Source organism: Crocodylus siamensis, chromosome 1 (assembly GCF_052110815.1).
Source record: "Crocodylus siamensis isolate JL-2025a chromosome 1, ASM5211081v1, whole genome shotgun sequence".
In the NCBI taxonomy this organism is placed as follows: domain Eukaryota; kingdom Metazoa; phylum Chordata; order Crocodylia; family Crocodylidae; genus Crocodylus; species Crocodylus siamensis.
In genome coordinates this window covers 214736814-214760798 of record NC_143395.1, presented here as the reverse complement: position 1 = coordinate 214760798, position 23985 = coordinate 214736814, and the positions used below count along the sequence as shown (strand labels likewise).

The 23985-nt window shown below is 46.4% G+C and overlaps 2 protein-coding genes across 7 annotated transcripts in view; one reads left to right on the top strand and one right to left on the bottom strand.

Moving 5' to 3' along the window:
- Positions 1-2210: 2210 nt before the first annotated feature.
- QTRT2 (queuine tRNA-ribosyltransferase accessory subunit 2) lies at positions 2211-22444 on the bottom strand. Of its 6 annotated transcripts, none has more exons than XM_090056456.1 (10): positions 22271-22411; positions 20819-21126; positions 17382-17437; positions 15249-15325; positions 11666-11875; positions 10018-10217; positions 6332-6483; positions 4761-4878; positions 3185-3412; positions 2211-2500 (listed from the first exon to the last, which is right to left on the bottom strand). In XM_090056456.1, the coding sequence occupies exons 1-10, from the start codon at positions 22406-22408 to the stop codon at positions 2482-2484; spliced, it is 1506 nt and encodes a 501-aa protein (XP_089912582.1). In that variant the 5' UTR covers positions 22409-22411; the 3' UTR covers positions 2211-2481. The 6 variants fall into 6 exon arrangements, 4 of the variants coding, with proteins under 4 accessions (XP_089912582.1, XP_089912584.1, XP_089912583.1 ...); XM_090056458.1 differs by having other exon boundaries at positions 22255-22321; XM_090056457.1 differs by having other exon boundaries at positions 20819-21053; positions 22255-22316.
- Positions 22445-22455: 11 nt separating this feature from the next.
- CCDC191 (coiled-coil domain containing 191) overlaps positions 22456-23985 on the top strand; it is a 46872-nt gene continuing 45342 nt past the window's right edge. Inside the window, exon 1 of the mRNA XM_090056454.1 lies at positions 22456-22603. Within this exon, the coding sequence (XP_089912580.1) occupies positions 22547-22603 (57 nt within the window). The 5' untranslated portion in view covers positions 22456-22546. The remainder of the gene's footprint in view (positions 22604-23985) is intronic.

Genomic DNA, 23985 nt, shown 5'->3' with positions numbered 1-23985 from the left:
AGTTTTGCTCAGGTGAAAAATAATAATCAATCCATCTCTTCTGCTAAAGAAGAGAAAAACTATTGCTATGAAACCACAAGCTAACAGCTCAGAAAAAGAAAAAAGACAGACTAATACTAAAGGAAATTAAAAACTGCCCCATGGCCCAAGTGTATCTGAATGGAACATTTAAAAACAAGTTGTAAATCCATAACGCCAGGAAAAATAAGGACTTGTGGGATGAAAACAAATCAGAATTACAAATACCCTCCAATACTGACAAACCATCTTATGGATAAATAAGTTAGGTGCAGCTTCTCATGGAGGGTTTACAGAAATAAATGGGAATCTGTGCATGTAAATTGAACTCCTAATGAAGCTAGTAAAAGCAAGAAGCAAAGTATTTTCTCCTCTCAACCTTGTACTCTCACTGAATAGTACTGCATGTGGAAAACTCTCTCTCCCCCAAAAGAAAAAAGTGACATTCATGCTTAATTGCACTGGAAGTTTCCCCACTTCCTGAAATTTATATGTAGGTGGCATTCAGTAAGAGTAGTTTCAGACTAGTCTGTTTTTGTACACATGCAAAATGCATCCTAATCACCTCTGTTCCTTTACTATTAAATAAGAAAAATAGGTCTCATTCTTGGGTGGGTGGTAACAGTCACTAAAAACATAAGTGGGCAAAAAAAAATTGTAAGCAGGCAACAGTAGCAGAGCATTATATAAAGCCAGAGAAACTTGAGCGATTGTTTTTTCCTGATGGAATTACAAGATATATGAATATTTTATTGTAAGATCTTAATCATTTGAATTTTAACAAACATTTAATACCATGCGCCACAAAACCTTAACTGAAAAAATAATTCTCAGCAGTTAGATGAAGAAGACTGGCATAGATAGATTGGAAATGGCTGATGCAGATTTTGATAAGCTGCCTCATCTCCCTAACATGTGTGAGCAACTCTATTAGAGATGCAGCTTGGATGTGACTAATATTTACCCAAATGAACAAAGAGTAAAAAATATTCAACACAACTTCTGCTCCTTTTGCACAACTTTAGCGTGTGCACTCAGACAAGTCTTCTGCTGTTTTTTCCATCTAAGAGGTTTGGAGAAAGAAAACTGTTCTACAGGAGCTAATCTGTCTTTAATCGTATCTGCCCTTCATCTTGCACAGCCTGCATCACGCTGTTTCCAAAACAGCATCATAGAAGCAGCCCTATGCTGCTAGAAGAGCCCTCTTTCAGATGAAGTGTACAATGGAGGGTCATTCATTTCTGGTCTATAGCAATCCTGTGACACTGGTCAGAAGAGAAAAGACATTAGTCCTGACACTCAGCCTACACTAGATACCTACATTCTTCCTGCCTGAACTCCTCCTGCTGCAGTCTCAGACCATGCGGCAATGCTTTGATTTAGTTCTTTTTGGAGTGCTTGCGGGAGAGGGAGGGGGAAGAGGAGGGGTAAAAGGCACTGTGTGATGATACCAGCACTGTATTTAAAGGGGTGGGGGAGGAAGAGAGTCAGCTGCTGATTAACCCTTAAAAATATTCATAAGACAAATGACTTAATAAAACAATCCAGAAAATACAACAATCCTAACTGCTTCTACATAACAATACAGAACAACCTTAGTATAACAAACCTCTGTGGCAGTGGTCTCTGAAGAGGGGTGTGCAAGATGATCCACTGGGGTGCGGGAAGAAAATATTAGAACTTCTATTTATATAAATATACATATATTGGGGGTGCGTGCTTAAAAAATTTTTATTGATAAGGGTGCGCGATCAAAAATGTTTGGAGATCACTGCTCTATGGCACCAGAAGAAAAGTTCATTAAAAAAGTACATTAAAAAAAGTATGCTCACTATAATAGGATTCCGGTCAATTTACTGCATTACAACAGTGAACGAGTCAGTTCCTGAGGTTGGGACTGTTAAAAGTTAGAGTCGCTATGAACAAGGGTTCAATTTAATGAGGTTGTACTATATTAAAGTTCCCCCACTCCCATTTCATTGTCTATTGTGGAATTTTTAAGCCTTCCTCCAGGGTGACTAGTGCCAGGCCATTATCTATAGCAGGACACTTGGGCAGATAAACCCAATCTGATCTGTTCTAACAAGCCCTATGTTCTCAGGTCATGTTACTAATTGTAAGGTGTGTTTTAAGGACCGTAACTGAATTCAAACTCAAACAAAATGTCTATGACTTCAATGAAGCAATTCAAAGAATGTGAAAAATGTTTTTATTGATATTTTCATAAAATACAATAAATATATCAGTTACTCCAGTATATGGGACATTTAAAAAAGTCTGATAAAGAAATGACAACTGCATTTAAAATAGATCAATAGCATTAAAAAAAATCATGTGGTTTAAAAAAGATATATGTTCTTTCCTGTGGGGTCTTAGTCATTCATGCAGTTTCATCTCACACGGGAGCTCTGAGCAGCCATACACAACCAGCAAGACTGAGGCCTGTTCAGCACTGTCCAGAGGTTAATACAGGGGTGAACACCTAGTACAGAATATTAAAAAGAGTCAGAACACCCAGAAGCAGACACAGAGAGCAAGGAAGAAAAGAGGGTACTTAACTGAAGTGCCTTGTCACAAGGCCAACTCTGGGGATGGAGCATGGCATCGGCAGACCTAGTTTCTGACTGCATAAGGAGATTTGTTCTATTGTTTTTGGGGCAAGTGCTCTGGTTTGCCACAATGGAGATAACTATCAGTGATTCCTCTCTTCCTAGCCTAGGATGATGCTGAGGCAGTAAGACGGAGGGCAGGAAGAAAAGCTGGTGGACATCTACAAAAGTACCCCAAGAAGTTCTGATATGGGGGACAAAATTGGTACTGAACGTTGAGGAGGGAGGTGCAAAGGACAGAATCTCACAGAAAGCAAATGCACAGATGATCCATCCCTTTTTCCCCAGAGAGACAAATTCTAACCAGGCTGACATCAGGCTGTAATGCCCACTGAGGCTGAAGTGAACAACCACAGTTGCCAAAAAGTCTCCCATGATGCAGCTGGACAGGGATCTATCTGCACTCATGCACATGTGCTTCTCTTCTTCCCTCTCTATGCCAAACCACTTAAAAGTTCCCTTGCCCTATACTTATGAGTTCTCTCTGGACAACTTCTTATTCTCCCTACATCTCCCCTGACCTCACAGGGACTGGCTATGCTTTTTCTGGGTCTTACAGTGCCTGCTTGGAGATTACTATCTTCAGCTGATCGAGTCTCTCATCTCTTAGTGCATCCCGGATAGCGCCAAAGAAGCTGAAGTAATGCTGGAAGTTGTGCATCATGAGCAGGACACCAGCAAGTAGCTCATTGGTCACCAGGAGGTGATGGACATAGGCTCGACTGTGGTTCTGACAGCAGTAACAGGAGCAGCCTTGCACAAGGGGACCAAAATCATCCTGGTATCTAAGGAAGAGGGAGGCAAAAGAGCCACCATCAGAAAAAAAAAAAAAAAAGTCCAGTATCAAGTAGTAAGGAAAAGGATTTGTGAAGTGTGTGCAATGAAACCTTGCTCTAGTCAGCAGGCTGCAAACAGTGAAACAGTGACATTACATTCTCATTTGAAATAAGTCAGGGCAAAGCTCTTCCTGCATCACAACATAGTACTTTATTCATGCTCTAGCACACCATTCCTGCCAACAGCCTCTTGCTAATAATGTCACACACCTAAGGGACCAATCCAAAGCCCACAGAAACCATCAGCGGGAATCTTTCCACTGTCTTCAAGGGCTTCCAACTCAGGCCCTAGTCCAGGGGTTCCCAACCTTTTTAGGCCGAGGACCGGCAAACTTCAGACTAGCAGTGACCGGCATACTGTGGGCAGGTAGTCAACTTTTTTTTACGCTCAGCATAAAAAAAGGTTGGCTGCCAGTCTGCAGTAGCGTGCCAGTCACTTCCAGTCCACGGTTTGCCAGTCCATGGTCACTTCCAGTCTGGCAGCCAGCCCTCCTGTGGACTGGCAGCCAACCCTTCGCAGCCTGGCACTGGGCCACAGCCCGGTGGTTGGGAGTCCCTGCCCTAGTCAGCCTGAATAATGCAACCAAGTTTCAGAGGGTGATGTTAAACATTTTTCTGAATGGGAATCTTTTCATTCATGCCTGAAGGTCTGGATTCTCTGGGGTAATACGTTAAAGAGCCACAATATTGCTTGCCCAGTCACAAACTTACTATTAGCACAGTCAACATTACAGAAGATGAAAGTTAGATGAGAAGGAATGTAGGCCAAGACTGAGAAATGACTAGTAATTACCCCTCAATCTGTGCCCTTCCTGACACACAGTGAAAAAAGACCTGGATTAACAAAGGATGAGGTCTCAACCCCCTGCTCAAAACCTGGATCTGTCAATGATGTCTCAAATCAGGTACTAAAAAAACTGAAAAACTTTCAATCACTAATAAGACTCCTCATTACAGGCTATTTTCCATAAGTTGGAATGTGGCTGTAACATGCTGTGAAAAGTGCTGTGGCACTTTTAGTTGCTAAACAGTGAAGAAAAGAAAAAACCCTTGGCTTTATGTCACCTGAACAATGGTATCTTGGCACTGTCTCCAAATGACAGGCTAGGGCATTTGTCCAAAACCACCTCAGAGGGTATTATGCACTTAGTAAATACCAGCATTCTCTGCAGGACTGTAGGTGTTCCCTGGGTAGTTGCCATCCAGCTACTGACCAAGCATGACACAGCATAAGAATATTAGCTCAAAACAATATGGCTGCAGACACCGTTTAAAAGTCTCTCCCCTGCCCATTTACCTTTTGTCCTTCAAAAATATCTCAAATGATGTCATTTCCAAATCAGCTTTGGAGGTTTCATCCTTGTCTTTTTTGCTGCCATTTCCCCCAGCATCCTCGGTCCAATTTTGTTTCAACACTGTGGCAAAAAGCAACAATACTTCTTCAAGAGGCAGCAGTGAAAAAGAAGGGCAGGAAGTAACTTGACACCAGACATCTTAGTTTCTCTGTTGCTACAAACCAAAATCTCCAACTCCTTTCTATGAAAATCATCATCATCCCTCTTTGGTTATCCTAAGATAGTAGAACTGGATACATGTATGAGATCAAACCTAATTAGACTGCAAGGCATGTAACAAGGAATTAACTAATCTGACAAAAGTTTACAGCCAAACAGCTGCACATCTTTTGCTGCTCTACTGAGTTTAATTCCTTTTTATTAAGTCATACAAAATACTTTCAGCCTAAATTCCATTTTATACAGCAGGAAATCATCTGAACTATTGATTTATTTAGATTTGAGTGAAAGTGATAAGTGACTCATCTACATTCATTTTACTTTTCCTGTTGTACTTTTGGGATTAAAGATCCCTCCCCCTCTCCTCCATACCAGTGAAATCCAAAAGGCTGGACTGTGGTGGTAGCAATACTGCAGTTACAGATGGAGATTCCAAACTCAAGAGATGCAGCTGCTTGCAACTTCCACAAGGCCATGGCTTTTGGGCCTGGAATTTCTCATACTTCTTTCTCCAAAAAGGAGACAATTGTGGCAAGCCACTATTAGTGCTGCATAGTGCTACCATAAGGCTTTAGTTGTGGGCCAGGACCTAAGAGTGAGCACAAGGGAACAGCTGGTTTTGAATTTTCCAAGCATAAAAAAACAAAAAGTGATTCAAAGTTCGATTCATTAAGAAGATACTACTATGGGGAGTTTTTTGGTATTAAAAATCTTACCAGGTCTAGGGAGGACACCACTCCTTGCATCTGAAACCTTTCTGGGTAGGTACCAAGCCTTCACTCATTTAAGCAAGTGCCATGTTCACAAAGGATTTGACTAACTTGCACTAGTTTTGTTAGTGCTGATATTAAAGGAGCAAAGTGGGTAAGGCAGGGAAAAACTGCTTCCCAGTGAGTAAGGTTTTCCCTAACATTGTCCAGCTGGAGAGGGAGAGAGGAGTGATGCTACATAGTCTAACACTGCAAGGAGCCAAGTGCCTTCAGCTCCCACTAAAATTTGCGGGGCCAATCTTGTGTTGCTGAAGGTAACGGGAGCTTTGCTTCAACAGAAGCAGGCCCAATGGGATTTGAGGGCACTTAGCATGTAATAGTATTGGGCCCATAAAGCCAACTACGCAGTAAACCATGGAATACCCTCAACTCTACAGTACTTTTAACCATGGTCCAGTTGACCTCATTTGGATATTCCAGGTGCTAAGGTTAAGTCTCAAATTCTTTGGCTGACATTGTTCTTTAGGACCACCCAAAAGAACCTCACTCCTGCCTTGAATAATTAAAACATGCTATGCTGGCCATGACACCTCCCACTTTACATCAGCCAATGACCACAACAATACAGCTATGCAGAAATCTACCTGCTGCTTCTGGGTCAGGCTGGTAGTCATAGCTGAAAGATAGGGCACAGCCCCGCTCTGTCACCTGGTAGGGGAAAGCGCTCTCAAAGATGTCCACTCCTCTTTCAATGCACTCTAGTACCTCATCAGGTTTGCCAATACCATGGATGAGTCTGTGAAAGAAACATACAAAAAATACAGGTCTGCAGTGTGCAGAATGGAACTGAATGGGCAACTGCAGTCTCCCCCAGCACAGGGACAGCCATAATGGATCTGACCAGTGGTCCAGTAAGGTTAGCCACACGTACCCAGTAATGACTAGGAGCTTTAAGATAAGACACTAGACAGTCCACCAGTGTAATGATATAAATATTCGGCATACTACACTTATGGCAGTGAAAGCAGCAGCAAGTGAAGACAAGCTGGCACATAGACTACTGCCAATCATGAGGCCGTGCACTTCTGTTTTCCATCCACACGGCATGTGACAGCCCGTCCAAATTTCCCTCATCTCCCAGGCTCTCTGTTATGTTACTATTGGAAATATTACACCAACTTCTCATTAAACCCTGAACAACCTCTAAATCTTATGTATAGTGTTTAAAGCTATTTAGCTTCCTTGGTGCTTATGTAAACTGATTCTAGTTCATAACCCACCCACTACACTTGATTCTACAGATCACATACTTCATTGCACATTGTCAGGGTACAAGGGTTTTTTTTCGTTTTGGCTTGGCATTTTTGTTTGGTAGGGGGCAGGGGGCTGCACCAGGTCCCTAACCCTCTTGCACAACCTCCATTTCAGTCATCCTTCTAATATTTCCCAGGTCACATTCAAACATTCCCTTTCTCATTAGCCATTTTCAAAACTGTTCCCTGTGGCTTGGTTTGGGTGCAGAAAGCACTATTTCAGGTGAATGTGGCCATTCGTTGAAACCACCAGCAACATCACAAAATGGTCCAAAGGATGAGAGAGTTGAGTGGATTCTCAAAGCCTGAACCTTCAAACATCTGTCTCAAGCCATCGTGTTGCATCTATCTCAAGCCAACAGGACTGCTTCTACAAGTAAGGTCATGCATGCATACAGAATATGGGTGGTTAGACTGGGCTATAGGAATTCATCTTCTTTCACCTCACTAACCCAAAAGGGTCTATAGAGGGGTAAGAGGGGGAGGGAAGAGGGGAGGGGGAGGAGGGGAAAACAATCTACAGCAGCACTTAAGGTAAAGGTTGTCAATTAAAATCACAGAAAGTAGGGCTGTAAGGGACCTCCAGAGGTCATCTAGTCCAGCCCCCTGCCTCAGGCAGGATCATACCCATCCAAATCATCCTATACAAATCCATAATCTAAAATCTTGTAAAACTATCATCAACCCTGACACAAGACATAACACCCTAGCCTGCCATAGGTAAAGCAGGGGGACTATGACAGCCAATGTCCTGTTTCTATAAAAGAGAAGGAGGAGGATGTAATAACACATCAATGCTGGGGGAAGGGTTCCCTTCTGCAGTAATGCATTCACTATTATGAAAATAAGTATGCAGGGGGACTGCTGAAATTAAAGACACAAATGAGAAAGGCCAATGCAATGAGTCCTTAGTTTCCCTTTCCTTCCTGTCTCCCACCACTTCCTGCTCAGGTGGACCCACTTAAACACAAAAGCAGCAATTTCCCCCAGCAGCCAGGACTATCTGCTTTTCTTGGGACCTGGCAATCCAGCTGGGGTCTTCCAACCTCTTAACACCAGTCAGTGACAACAGTCTGCTGCCATCCAAATTCAGCTGGCAGCTTCACTGAGAACAGACAAGGCCAGAGAGAAAACAGCTTTTCTGGATCTCTCGCAGGTGCACTGCCTGTGCTGACAGCAGGGTAAGCTAATGTAGGGTAATGAACTAAAGAGATAATTGAGAAAATACACAGGGCTGAGAAGTGAAGGAACAAGGGGGCAAATCTAGTCACTTTTATAACCCTAATTAAGGTAATGAGAAAAAAAAAGGTAAGATATCGACTGACTCATTTTTTTTACATTTAATGCCTCCACCGTTGGGAGAAAATGCTCCTCAGTAGTAAAACAACTGGTATCTAATTACACATGGGATCAGTTCCCAGACTAATGTGTACTTCATACAGAGGGAGGATACAGTTTTTGTCTTGCACATGTTGAGATTTCTGAGCATGCGCTGGCCAGCATGAGACGAAAAACCCTTGTACCCATAGATCTGGGGAGCATCTTTCCGCCTAGGATGAATGCTAAATCACAAAAAGGCAGCTACCTCCAAAGCAGGTTGTGGCAGCTGTTCCTCACCATCTGTAAAAGTCCAGCGCTGCCCAAGCATAAGCAGCATATCAGTTTAATGTGGTTAAAACACATCAGCTACAGAAGGGAGTCACATGGCAACACACCTGGCTGCCTGGGATGGGTACCCATGCAGGGCTTGTGCCTCTGTAGAGCTGGGTTGACTACAGCAGCCTTTGGCACGAGTCCAGAGCTGGGCTCAAATTCATGTCTTTGGAGATGTACAAAGGCATCTGCCCCACTCTGTCAAGACCCTCCCCCAGCTCTTCACCAATGTTAGGACATCATTTCTGAAAGGAGAAAGAGCAAGTAGAATAGCTTCTCTGATGGCAGCTACAGGGATAATTCAGGGAAGCAAGATTCAAACACTCAGACAAACCATCAAGGTAAATGTGTTTTTCCTAGCAAAGGAAGATTTGAGAGCAAAGAGTAGATATCATGGAGCTCCCCTCTTACTACTAGAAGCTGGCTGATCTCAAGACTTGGGTGCGGCAGGAGAGCAGACCTCTGCAGATAGGCAGAGCTCAGTAAAAGCCTCATAAGAGTTATCAGTGAGGGGCTGGTTTTACTTCTGCTTCCAGAAAGCTCCGCTTTGTAGCCTGCTGTACCATCTTGGGACTGCTGACAGGCCCAGGGGCTTGCTTAGAAGAATCTTGAAAGACTGGTCATCATGGTTTCATGGTTTTCTACTAATGGTTAGAACCAGGTGCAGTTCAGTCAGGTGGCACCCACTGGTTAGTGTTACAATTCCTGCACTCTGCCAGTCCATGGCCATTGTGATCTCCGGACACAGCTACAGAATTCAGACCTTCTGACTTATGCTATACAAGCTCATGCTTTTAGCCCTGGTTCAGTGTTGGTCAAGCAGTGGTTGCCACATGGATACCATCTAAGCACAATCCTCTCTGCTGTCACTGCCCCTTTCCTATCCTGCAGCCCTCTCTGCTCTTCCAGCCTCAGGCTCCCCACACAGCTCTGCCAATGCCCTTCATTCCTGACTTGCAGCACCCCCTGCTGTTCCAAGCCTGACAGGTGACAGCCATAATGTATCAAGTAGTAGTTTTTGTAGTGAGAATAAACACCCCCTCCTGAGTAGAATGACCTTTTTGTTGCTTTGTTCCAGGCTAGCTGTGATCCAGCGTACACCTATCCCAAACAGGATTCTGTCTAGAAATAAGCCTGACTCCAAACCCTGCATCTCCCTAAAAGCCTTGCAAAAGTTCAGATTCATATTGTTAACAGTTATAGGTCTAGTCCTGTGCCACCTTTTCCTTAACAAGCAAGATCAGACCTATCGTAACCCAGGTTCTCGATATCTGAGGGCACAGCATGTGATTCACACAATCATCAGCAAGAGAACAGGCATTTCCTGATAACTGCCTGCAATACATCCCCCACTTAAATCTCACCTTGGTTTGTCCTCCGGTAGCTCTGCTGTGACCGCTTCCATCAAGCTCAGCTTGGTCTCTTTGGCCATAGCATGGCCCTGGAAGCCATCCAGCAGGAATCCACCCACAGCACGCTTTGCAGTCTCCCTGGCTGACCTGAGCCTCTCCTCCAGAACGTCTCCACCTTCGATTGCGCCAATCAGCACACTCTCCTGCAGCTCCTGGGTCAGGCAAGAGGTACAAGCACTACAAAAAATGCAAACTTAGCTGGTCCAGAAACAAGACCTGTACCTCACTATCCAGAAACAGGACCAGTGACAGCCTCCAGGCCCTTGGAAACTGAACTGCACCTTCCTGGACCCATAAAAATTGCTGGAATTTGGTACCAGCTGATAAGGCTCTGGTCTGGAAACAGTGCAGCTTAGGGCCTAGAGCAGGGAACTGGAGAATGAAGGGCCAGGCTCTGCCCCCAGTTCATTCCATAGCTACCCACCTCCCTTGAGGGTAGAAACCACCAACACACCTTTAGACACCGCATTAGATTCTCAGATAGCACTGCAGAAATGCCAAGTGTTGCTGCAGGACACCTGAGGAAAGCCTCCTGTCATGACTGCTACTCACTACACTTTACACTTCAGTACCTCTCAGGGCATGTCTACACCACCTCTGTACTGAACCCAGTGGACTGCCATGAAGTTCACCCTGACCCCTTCCCCCTACCCTGTGTGCAAGGGAACAGTCTTCTTGCAGCAACCAGCCAAGAAATGCACATAAGAAAGCTGAACAGTGTGGGGTGCGTGTGCAGCACCAATCTATGACTGCGACACTATTTCTGGGACTGGACACACATGGAGAAGGAGTGAGCATACTTCACTGCAGTGCTCCCTATTCGGGGCATGAAGGCAAGCGGACTTGCCCCAATGTCAGCACTACGCAGGACCAGGCTGGCCCCCTCCCTACTACCATGGGCTCCTAGCCAGCACAGCTCTAGCCACACACACCCCTTCCCTAGGAAAAAAAGGAGTGTAATTCAGTCTGCCAGTAAGGGAGGTGCTTGAGTAGCATGGGTGAAACCTACTCAGTCCCCACTAGCTAGAAAGACTGTGGTACTCCAAGGAGTTTAAATAAGGAAAAAATAAAATGAATAGGGCAGGTGAATGAGGGATTGTCTGACTTCTAGACGAGGGAAAAAATCCCTGCTCCCCCCTCCATGAGACCCCCTTCAGGAGGGACTCTCATTGTCTATGGACTGGTATTTCAGCAGATCTCAGGCCCTTGATAACTAAGTCTGCTTCCCTAGAAGCTTTAGGTTGGGTGGAAACTGGTGCTGACAGAAGGTAACACAAGCCTAGGAGAGGCAGCTGTACTCAAAAAAAACCCCAAAACACTAAAAAGACTGAATTCCTCTCTCACTTCTAGAGGTTGATTCCCCTTCGTCAGGGACAAGGCACAAACGCAGGACAGGCACAAGAAAATCCTTTCTCTGCTGCTCCTCATGTTGTGCCTGCTCTGTACATGGTGCAAGAGGCGAAAGACCTCAGTTTGTTTCTCCTGCACAAGAATGACTCAGGCCTGAGTGGACTATGCATGCAGATGCTCTACTGCTCCTGCCCTGGAGCACCTACCAGGCTCAGTGTAAACACTTGCCTCAGAGATGCTGAGACCTTACCGGTGATTTCTCTAGCAGCTGAAGGCACTTGTCCAGAAAGGAAAGTGATCGGTCCACAGACTTCTTAGCTCTCTTCCTGCTGGTTTCACCAGAAGCAGTGTCTCCATCTGAAAGGCACTGGAACCAGTTGGGCTGAAGAGCTTGCTGCATGCTCATGAACTTGGAAGGTGTCATTTCCATCCGCCCACCGCATCCCCATATGGACACGGTCTGTAGTGGGCAAACAAAAAAATACGGGGACAGCTGTTGATGGGAGTGGGTAAGAGACCACCAGGGATTCTATGGAGTCTTGGTAAAATGCCAGCTAGTCAAAGAGTATTTCTGGACAAACTGTCAAAGAAATTTGCTCAGAAAACCTAGCTGTCTTTGGCATGTAGCAGCCCAAGCACGAGACTGGGAAGCAGAACTGAGTTTTGTTTCCATCTCTGCCACAAACCCTTCCGGGGACCTTTGGGTGAGTCACTTCACCTCGTGCCTCAGTGTCTCCATCTGTAAAATGAGAATGACATCTTCTCATGGTCATTGGGATGAAAGGCAAAGTGACTTTTCCATGCTAGGCCCAATCAGTGGTAGAGCTAGAAAAATAACCTAAGTCTCCTGAACCCAACACTATGCTCTAACCACATGAACTAATGTTGGAAAAGGAATCTCTGCTATGTGCAGGCTTACACAAAAATGTCTTAGATTCTTGAGCAATAAATTCAGATATTGTGTGCACATGCATTCTCATTTCCCCCTGAGGCATTACCACCATTTGCCAAGTGGTCAAATGATCAGATCCTTCCCATCATGTCTGTGTTCTTAGGCTTCCATCTTGTACTTTCATGTACCATCCCATCTACAGCTTTTATGGCAGGAAGGCAAAGCATTGGTCCAAACAACAGTATTCTTATGTTTTAGCTCCTGAGCAAACAAAGGGGACATATTTCAAATGCTGACTGACTTTAGTGTCATATGCGGACCTGACCGCTCCAGTTTGTAGCTACTAGCATAATATGCCTCTTCCCTGCATGTGGATCATTCCATCTGGATAATTATGAGTCTCACAAGGTTTGCAAGAAAGGGTGCTCAAGCCCTGGCCTGAAGGCCAAATTTAGCTCCTGCCACTCTGTCATTTAGTCCATAGGGAATCCTGTGGGACTGTGGCCCTGTGCACTAGATTGGGCCCACAGGGTAGCACCAGACCTGACCCCAGCATACCAGGACATGGCACAGAGCCCCCGAGACTTGACCATGGCAGGAGGAAGTAGCACAGGGCCCCCAGGACCTAATCCTGGTGGTTGAGTTCTGAGCTGGCCTATGGACCAGACCCACACCCTTCATTTAGTTTGCAGGGCCAAACGACTGAGAGTCACTGCTTTGAAAGAAACACTCCCATGGTTTAGACCTCCACATTTAAAATCAAAGGGTTTTACAGCCACCAATATGAGTACAAGCATTATCATGAATTTCTTCTTTTACTGCTTTTTCTTTGGTATGCCAAACAGCTTTTGTGTATTCAAATGCTCTTCTTGCTGCACCAGAAACCCAGAATAACCCATGCTGTGCTAGCGTACAAGACTTGCAAAGCAAAACCAATCAGATTAGTTTCACTTCTCAAGCAGATATAAAAAATGTGAACAGTGTAATTATTTTCCCCCTAGCAGCATGCCCATTTTATCCAATAAAGCTAACTGCAGGAAAACCAGATAGTTTGAGGAACTGGTAAAAGGCTAAGGAGCCTGATCATTGGTTCAACTGCAGCCTGGAATGCAGGACCTTTCTGTCCAGTGAAGGGAACCATTCCGTTTCACTGCCTCTAATGAATTCTATTCAGGCAAAGGCACTTGTCCACACACATGCACTAACATGTCAAGAGGTTAACAGCACAATTCCCATGGACTACAAGGACAGAAATAGTAACAGAAAGTCCTGCCAACTGAGAAATGGTTGCGGTCAGTGCAAAATGAATTGGATGGGATTCAGCCTACTTTGTAAATGACGGGTACTCACGTCAGAAAGAAACAGGAATCACCTGCTTTTGCTAAACTCTTCACTAGGAACATTCAACATTGTCATGGATACAGAAGTCCAATCCTAGGGACAGCTTTTCCAACCCAGGGTTGTAGTAGTCTAATAAGCAAAATGTGTTTGAGGAGCAGTTGAGCAAAAGCTATGCCTATACACAAGACGACCTGGTAAGTGCGCACTGCAGGCTCCCACCCCACTGCACTCCACTGGGGCCTTCACAGCCCATGGTGGCGACTCGGTGCTCCAGGGCAGAGTGTAGCTGCGCAGGAAAGGTGCCTGCAGCTTGATCTCTGTGCTGCCCTGGCAATGTGTTTCCCACATGTGCCACAGCAGCAAGGGTCACAACCCTGTGCTGACACCCACACTGCCTCCATGCATGCAGGAGACTCCCAGGGAGGGCAGCAGGGAGCCAGCCCCACCCCCAAACAAGCTGCCTGCAGCCCCATCCCGCCTTCTGCCGGGGCCCTGATGCCATGCATTGGAGCCCCACACACTGCCCAGCCAGGCAGCAGCTCCAGCCCCAACCCTGCCCAACTTCCTCCCTCCCTCCCTCCCCCCCTATGGGGGCCTCAATCCCTCCCCTCACTTACCTATGGGGGCTGCTTTCAAGGCTGCCTGAGGGCATATGCATATACACACACAGTGCCCCCGCCTGACTGCCCTCCTCCTGCTCCCTCCCCGTGCCATGCAAGCTGAAACTCTGCCAGCCTGCAAAGAGCTCACTGTAAAACTGTAAAATCCACAGGTTTCTCTGCTAAAATGAGAAATCCGTGTTTTACTCCAGTAAGGGGGAAAATCCACATTTTACTCCATTTTTCCATGGGAAATAGAAAACCCAGATCCCCAGTGATCACTCCAGCCCCTTTCAGCTTTTGCATGTCATCCTCCTGCATATTTGGCTATCTAAGAAGTGACAGCTACTTGGCCTCCAGGGGTTCTAAGTTTATTGCCACTCAGTGGCTCCTGAGGAAATCTGAGCAGTTTATAAGTCAAATTAATTTCATCTGTACCCAGTTTAGCTCTATGTAGTCAGAAGACATGATTTTGGAATGGACAGATCAGTTGCGGCCCTTTATCTGACCACACTCCCCTATTTTAAGCCTGATATATAGATGGATACTGTAGCCCTGTGCTTTATGTTCTGCTGTGCCAGTGATTCTTAAACAGGTTGCTTTTAGGGGTGCTGTGAGGTGCTATGTAATATTAGCACTGTTAGGTACGCAAACATTTCCACATGATTCCCAAGATAAAGCCAGTGATATTAAACAGGAACCTGTAGTGTCAAAAATATTATGACCTGTTGTGGATTCTGAGTGCTTAGGAACAGACGAATTGTTCTATGATTTTTCTGTAGTCAAGAAACAAGTGAAAACTAAAATCTGGCATTTTCTGAGGGGTGCCTTGAGTCTAACAGGGTTGAATAGTACTGCTCGATGCACCATGATGGCATTCTGTTGTTTAAACAGGGAACACCGGTTGGTAAATGGGAGACAATGATTCTCTAGCACCGGGAGATGTCTGGGTTTTGAGGGACTTAATTTGGACCTTTGTATTTGGAGCTTTGGGACCATACCTTGTTGGTATTGTAGCCAGATGGACAGGAGGTGGCAGGGTCTTGAACTGAGCAGTACAGCACTGAATCTGGCATACCTGTAGACACAACAGAAAGAGACATGAGGAAGGCTGCACCAGAACCTCACTAAAGAGGCAGATGTGATTCTTTAAAAAAAAAGATAACTCCATGTACATTACTTCCATCAGTAACATCACTTGTTTGACTTCCACGGCAATGAAACATCAAGTGAGACAGCTAGGTTCTAAATGGAGTGGGAAATGAAAGTGGAAGAACTTGCTTTTTATGACTTCACAAGCTACATTTGGCCTATGGGCCTCTATTTCACTTGATTAATGTCTATTGTTGCTAAAAGAAGTCAGACACAACAACAGTTGATTCATTTTCCCACTCAGCGTGTACATGGGGGACATCTGACACTTGACACCATTTAGTCTGGGCTATATAAACCATCTCAGGCCCAAGGCTTAAAGGAAGGGCAACATATTTTATGGTAACAGACTGAGAAGCAGCAGCAGTGAGAAGTTTATCATCCTCTTAAGTAACAGTCTCATCCACTATTGAACAAGCTGAGAGCATTTAATACAATATGGGCTTCCCCACTCTGTAGGCAAAGTCTGAACTTTTCAAAGCCAGTGAAGAGATTGAGATGCACAGTCTGGCATTTTCAAAGGCACTTAAGGGAGTCAGTTGCTCAAATCCCGTTTAAGCTCCCTGGATGCTTGGTTCTTAACTCCTCTGGACTCCTTTGAAAATCCCAGCCATACCTCCAATTACAGTTAATGACAGATGTGTCTAAATCCTCTTGACTGAACTGAGGTCACTTGGTACACAATTGAACATGCCCAATAATGAACAGGGCCGCACAGAAGCTTATCTGTGTGTGTTCTATACACATGTTCCTACTCCAGTTGGAGTCTGGGAAGCACAAGAAAGGCTGAGGCAGGCCTTTACCCCTATTAAACATGTCCCTGATCAACAGAGGGTACACAATAAATCTGTGTGCATGCCTCACAACAGCTATGGCATGAGGAATAAGAAGGTTGTGCTGTTAATTATTCTAGACACAAGAAAAACCAGGGGGAAGGTTTCATGCACAAAGTGCTCCTTAAAGAAGGTATATAAAGGACTAAAACAGATGACGCTGCCTCAGGGTTGCTGTCAACAGAAAGGCAGATCTAGGGAGGAAGGTCTTGCTCCCTGTCTGGTAAGGAGTGCCCTGGTAGAAAAGGCTCTTTGTCTGGCTAAGTGAGGCATAAAAAGTTCAATCAAGCTCAGTGCCTGAGAGCGGTTCCTTCTGAAATGAAACGAACACATCTGTGGCCCACAACCTTCCACAGAGCAAAGGAAAGAATTTGAGGAGCAAGTCAAGTGAAAGAGAAGACTGGGAGGGGCCTGAAAGGAGGGCAAGACAAATTTCTCTGGCCCTGAAGGGTCTATGCATCCTGAATGCCACCTTCCCTAGAAAAAAAAATCAGAATAGTGACTTGAGAGGCTTGATGACGTGCCAGGAAATCCTTTCTAACAGAGTGTACTATACTTGGGGCGTTCCATACTGCCTATTCATGCCATCATTTCGTGGCGGCCGGGGGGGGTGGAATAACCCAGTCTACTTTGTCCCATATGAGCAGTGACTGAAGAGATGTTACCCTCCAGGGACTGCTTGGTAGGCTGTATGGGAAAGGCTGTTCTCAGCAGGTTTGAATTGTAGAAAGTGTCTGCATCAAAAAAGTCACCAAAATGGTACTTGTCAACACTCACTCACAGCACAAAGGCCAAAAAAAAGAGAGACCATGGACAGCTGCCTTTCTTGATCCAGAAGAGGGCCCCTCCAAGCCAGTATGGAAGCCCATTCTTGACAGTGTTGGGGGAAATTACAGTATAACTGTTGCACTGTCTCTTTTATGAAGAAAAGAACTACAGGCTCTGTGGTGTGTCTAATACTTTGCATCTATCCTATGTCCACATTTAATAATAAATAAGCTGCCCATGTGGCTTACAGGGCATTAAAAAGACTGATACACAAGCTATAAGCAGTGAAAGACTTGCACCCTAGCCCTCTGCCTCAGTATGTACAGAAGTATAAGAAGTATAAGTATAAGGGGCTCAGACCACACACACACACACTTTTACCTATAAATTTCCCAATTCCTTGCTTGTACTCCTCCAAGACCTCGTGAAGTTCCACACTGTATCCAAAGATAAAAGGACACACGTATTAGATATATAAACAACAGCTTCAACGACAAGAAGTCTGCAGAAAGAAGCATGGACAAGTTAATTACTCAGCATCCTGGTGAAAGGACTTTAGTTTTTACCAGATGAGCAGAAGCTTTCAGCAACAGAACAGACTGAGATGGAGGAATGACATGGGCACCACGCCAATATCACGAGATCATACTGCCCCAGGGCCTGCAAGATAGAGCTGCTGTGTAAAGAAACCTACATCTTGTCAACACAAGTGCCATCTAAATCTGGATTAGACTATGTGGCAATGCCAATCCACACAACATCACTTACCACACATCATGGTAGAAGACCTGCACAGGTAGGGAGCTATAGAGCCTGTTTTTGCCAAGGTAGGAGCAACCTTAGCAAGCTGCTAGGACCCTACATTTTCAGGCTGGATTTTAGGAGAAACTACTTCTTCCCTGAATAAAAGTTGATAACTACAGAACAAGACCTTAAACTGCTCTTGCCCTTACAAAATCAAAGGGAAGATCAAACAATTAAGAAAAAGGCCCAAAGGGTTAAATGTACTGAACATGCTAAAATACTGAATTTTTGCATACAACACACCCACATACATAATACGCACATTGATTTTAAGAGGCAGAGTGAAGATAATAAAATTTTCCTAGGAGACACCAAGTAGCAGCAGCTAGGGAGACAAACCTACTCCCAGGGCTCTGTCCTTTGTGAGAGGCAAACTGGGGCAACCGCCCCAGGCCTTACGCTTTGGGGGCCCCGCAGAGCTGGGCAGAGTGGCTGCAGTCCCGCCCCTTGCAGTGTTAAAGGGGTCTTGCACAGGCTGATTTGCCCTGGGCTCCACACTCCCCTATGGTTGTCTCTGGCTGCTCCCAAGGCCTGTGCCAGATGGGGCCTGCGGATGGATCCAGTAAACTGAGCCAATACCCAGCACACACAGTCAATATACATATGTTGACTGTGACCCAGCACAGAGTTTGGGACCATGTGCTGGTTCTGACCCCACATTTTGGGTCCAGGGCCTCGTGACTGCCCAGACACAGAATGATCCTGTGCACTGCCCCACACTGGCACATGAAGCCGTCTGGCCAAGGTGATCTCCACAAGTCTGGAAAATTGGCAGCAGAGGAATGATGACAACATCAACTGCCATGGCTCCCTTAGCCATGGCAATTAACTCTGCCAACACTCCCCTACTACCAAATTTCTGGATCTCTCGCATATACTGCATACTAAGTTTCACCAGCCAGTTTTAGTTAGAAGGGTGCAGGCTATATACAAGATAAGATGTGAAAAATAATAGTTCTTAGTATTTTTGTTCCATGTATAAAAATATTGCAGGTAACAAAAGTCAAGATTGTCAGAGTCATAACTATTGTTACACTCGCATAAGTCAAGTGATTTTTATGGTTCTTTTGGAGAGTTAAAAAAAAAAAAAGTTTGACCTGTAACTGAAAAAACACAACACTTGCTTTGAGCTCTCACGCATACATAATTCATGTAGAACCTATTCAACCCCAAGGATCTAAACCAAAGGTGACCAAACTGTGACATGCATGCTACAAGTAAAGTGGCACACAGCAGACTGGGGAGGGGACAGGCATCACAGCAGCAGCAGATGAAGCAGAGAGCAGAAAGCATAGCAGCAGAAAGGATGGGGATCACTGAGCAAGGAGCAGCAGAAAAGCAGATCAAGCTGGGAGCACAGGGCAGGGAGCAGAAAGCAAAGCAACGTATCAGATACAAGGAGGTGACTGGAGGGAAAGGAGCACTTGGGATGGGTGTGCGGCTAATTGGCACTCCCTGATCTAAACCCTCAAGGGGAATGTGATGGCTGACACTGTAATGGGCATACTGCACAGAACCTGGGACCTCAGACCTAAAACAATCAGCTACTATTACTGTTAAACAGGCATCAAGGATCCCCAGCTGGGACTGTAATGGAGTCTGTGGATCAGAATGAGAAAGATCTGTTTTGCATCCTGACCAGAGCAGTTACAAGAGGATTCTGTACAAGTCAAAGTGTTATTATTATATATTATATTATATTATATATTAGAAAACCAGGACGTGGACAGTTTTGCCTAGTGGTTAAATGCGTAAAACACTAGTGTGGTCCCAACTGTTTCCCCAGGGAGCTGGGGGTATGGAGGAGTCTGGTGTCAGAACTGGATTCAGAGGCTGTAGCTAAAGTCAAAGCAGGCCAGGATTAGAAGCCAAAGACAGGTCAAGCCATGGGTAAACCAGAATCAGGAGCTAAAAACCAAAGTCAAAGTCTGATCAGGATCAAGAACTGAGAACTGCAATCATGGAATATCAAGGGTCTTACCAGGATTGGAAACTGGAATTGGAGCCAGTCAGAACCAGAAAACCAGCAAGGAAGCTTATAGTGTCACCCTTGCTGCAAATGGGTGTCAAGCAGCCATTTAAACACTGACTGCTGTCTCTTGCTGATGCTCTGCCCTCCCACTGTCAGAGCTGCTGTAGGTGAGGTGCAGGGTGTGAGCTTGAAGGGCAGGAGGGGAGGCACACCCTAGCTCCATTCTGGCACCCTCCAACCCTAAGCCACACCCAGATCTCTTGACCCCATTTGCCCATCCATTGTGTGGCTCTCTTGCAATATTTCAGCACAGCAAAAATATTGGTGTAGCTTTTGCTGCAATATGCCTTGTCTCCACTAGGGGACTCTGCAAACATAGTTCTGTTGGCACAGCTACAGCAGCAAAAGCCCCATAATGCCAACAAGTCCTCAGTGAGAAATCCCACTGGCAACTATCCTGCAAGCTTTCTGTTTGCATTTTCAAATTTTGTATTTTACAAAGAGCATTGCCATAGCTAGGTGCTGGTGTTTTATAGGCCAAGCCCTTCATAGTTCCAAAGCAGCAGGTTCTCTCTTCCTGAGAACTGCTTAGGGCTGTATAATCATTCATTCTAGGATTTCCTGCACCTTAACCTGAACATCTGACTCTCACCATTACTGGGGAGAACAAGATGCTGGGCTAGAGGTGCTACTGGGCTGAGCCAGATGAGATGCTTCTCGCTTCACACACTTTAATAAGATAAACCTGTAACCGGGAGAGGGTGAGGGTGGGGCAACAACCTATTTAACAGGCATGCCACAAATTAGCCATGCACCCTCCCTGAGTGCCATTCCAACCCCCTTCCTCTGCCTGGTCTCCTGTTTCACTTTCAGCTCCTGACCCGATCTCCTGCTCTTACTGTTCGTTCCCTCACCTACCATATCCAGAGACTGCCTGTGCTGCTTGTGCCACAGGTTGGCCACCCCTGTCCAAATGAAGTGTTGTTTCCAATTGGGAAGCTAACTGCACAAAAGCAGGTGTCCATCTGGGCTTCGTACTTACAGGGTTGAAAGCGTGATCTGTGCAACAGTGGGAACCCCTTTGATCACCTGCAGCGTGTCATGCGTGAGATGTGGTGGGGATCCTGTCTTGGTATACAGCAGGCAACCTGGAAACTCCAGAACTTGAGCCCCTTTCTTGCCAAGATTAGTCAGTTTCCCAAGACGGCATCTGTCGACCACCTTGGAAAGATTTAACTTCATCCTGCTAAACTCTCCTGGCCAACTGCGTCTAGGTTCTTTAAGCAGAGAGATCGGTGAGGGAGGCTCTCCCCCGCAAAAAGGCTGGGTTTCTATTTGTTTCTGTAAATGCTAGGAAATGGAGGGAAATGGAAAATTAAACCACTTATTTTTAGGGCTAATAGCAATTTCCCTGTGCAATGCAGCTGCCAATGGAGTATCCATTATGGCTGCCAAATAAGAAGTCATTCTCAAAAGAGGTATCCTAGACCTTGTACAGACATTCAGTTTCTCCTGGGAGAGTTGCTCTTCTCCCAGGAGAAAGCACAAATGTACAGATATTCAAGCTTTTCTCTTAGAGTAAAAATGGCTGCTTAAGGGAAAAAAATGGCTGCTTAAGGGAAAAAAAATAAACTGTGCACAATCAGGGTTAAACCACTTCCAGAAGAGTGTCTCCTGAGGGATCAACTGTCTGTGCCTGCTGACAACACAGGCTGACCATGGGCCATCTGTTAGCCAAGCAAGGCTGCCCCATGCATTGCTGTCATCTGCTGCCAGGCAGACTAAGGGAGCCTGCAGAACATATGGAGATGCATGCACAGGGGTCCCTCTGGCTGCACCATGTCAGCATGGCAAGCCCTCTGCTCTGTATTCATGGCTCTAGGTAAGCTTCTCTACAAGGAGAACAAACCTGGGCAAATTCTCCAAGGTTATCTGAATGCATGTGTGCAGCCCAAGTCTGGAAGGACTCCAGCCTAAGTGCTGCCCCATTTTAGCAGTGACAAGGACGACTAGGGAAGCATTCAGCCTTCCTTAATTAGGGAAGCTGAATTAGGGGACACAGCCATGAGTTCATGGGACAGCCCGTGCGAAAACAGAGTCACAGGTTAGTAATGGGCACTCCAGGGTCACCCACCAGCCAGCACCCACTGGCCCTTGACTGCTGGGACTCAGGAGAGCAGGGCGCTGCACTTGGGGAAGTGGCACAGTTCTTGGTCTCCTTCCTCAAGCCCGTCCCACACCCCCTGGGCACTGCTCAGCACCAGCCTCGGGGCTGCTGCTCTAGCTGTGGGCCCCTGAGCAGGACTGGACCAGGGCATCTGGCACGGTACCCCCCATACCCTTCCCCCCTCATTGGGGCACGGCCCTGGATTTTGGTCCCGCCCCACTGGGATTAGTCACTGGGCCTGGCACCGCCCCCTTCTGCCCCCGTCGCCCGGGATTAGACACTGGCTCTGGGCTCACGCGGAGGGAACTCACCGCAGACCCTCTTTACCTGCTTCTCCCAGGGCCCCACATGTCTGCGTCGCAGCAGGCCGGCCGCGGCCCTGGCCCAATTAGCGCCCGCAATGTCATCACTAAGGGACGCTGGGGACTCCCCTCTGGGGTGGCTACGTAGGGGTGCCGTTGCCATGGTGAAGCCGCCGCACGCTGGCGGCGCAGTGCATTGTGGGCCGCGTAGTCCGCGCAGCCCGAGCTGCCGCGGTGTCGCCCGCCGGGGGACTCGGCTTCCCGGCATACCTCGCGGCGGCGAGCACCACCCTCCCCAGCCATGGCTTTCTCGGGGCTGTACCGCTGGCAGCGCCTCGGTGCCGCGGCCCGGCCTAAGGTAACCGTGACCCCCCACGGGCAGCTACGAGCCTCTCGCGGCCCCTATGGAGGGGACCTCCCCCTCCACCAATGGGGTTCACCCGCCTCCCTGTCGCGGCCAATTAGAGGGCTCTGTCCATATAGGGGGCATCGGGGGCACTGTTGGCCAATCAGAAAACACCTTTCATCCCCCGCTTTATACAGCCCCTGGGGAATGCCGCTCGGTGGAGGAGCTGTGTGGGCATGAGCAAGGGCATGGGCAATGGCACTAGTATCTGTTTGCTCCCACCCCTCCTGGGCTTGGCATTACCTAGCTGAGCCCCTGCCTCAGCCCAGCCTCCAAGAGCCTAGGGGAACCCACTGTCATCAATGACTCCCCTGCCCTGGGGTGCGTCTCCTTTGCTTTGGTCCCTGTGTGGCTCAGGCTGGCTGTAGCCCCTGCTGCCTTCAGCTTTGTTCTGTAGCAATGAGGATGCAAGAGTTTGTCTACCGTTAGGCTAGGAAAGCTCTCATTGAGTTGGCCATTACTGAACTCCAAGAGCTGGAGCCACAGCAAGAGGTGAGAGTTGCAAGAGTAGGTGCCTGGCAAGGAAGATACCATGATCAAATGGGGGCATCCGAATCCAAAGACCTCTAGACTTGGATCTGCATATAGGATGCCCGCCAGTGGATTTGGGAGTATCTGAAGTCCAAGGGTGAGAGCCTGGGATGGAGGATGCTCGCCAGTTGTAGCGCCATACATGGTGTTTTGAACAATTGAGTTCCACCTGCTGAATTGGTCTGGTTCATGGAACAACTGAGTTCTGCTTAATCATTATGATTTGGCTGATTTGACCAGGAACACAAAATATATTAATTAAAAAAAAATCAGTCCAGGTGGTTTCCTGACATGATTGGAAAGAAAGATTCCCTTCTTCCTAACCTCTCAACGTCTATATGTAGAATAGAGTGGAGATGTGTCCTTGTGCTGCAGGCAGCCCCCTCCCCACCATGAGCAATCTTGACTACACACCTATTTTATGGAGCTGGGGGATTTCCCCCTAACTTGCTCTTTGGCCCGTTGGTTCAGGGCAAGCAACACCTGGGGGACATCTGAACCCCAAGACCTCTGGGCTTGAGCCTGCTTGTAGGATGTGTGCCATGGTTTTGGACATATCTGAAACCCCAGGTTGATGAGCCTGGGAGGGAGGATACTTGCTGGTGGTAGCACCATGTGAATTTGAACACCTGAGTTCTGCTCAATTGATAGGTTTTGGAACTGATTGGCTGATTTCACCTGGGACTTGAAATTTAAACAACAAAGAATAAGTAAAGCAGCTCCAGCCTTGAATTGCGGCAATAGAGGGTGGCAGGGGGGTTATAAACCAGGCAGGCAAATCTAGACTTTTGGTGTTACTGTAT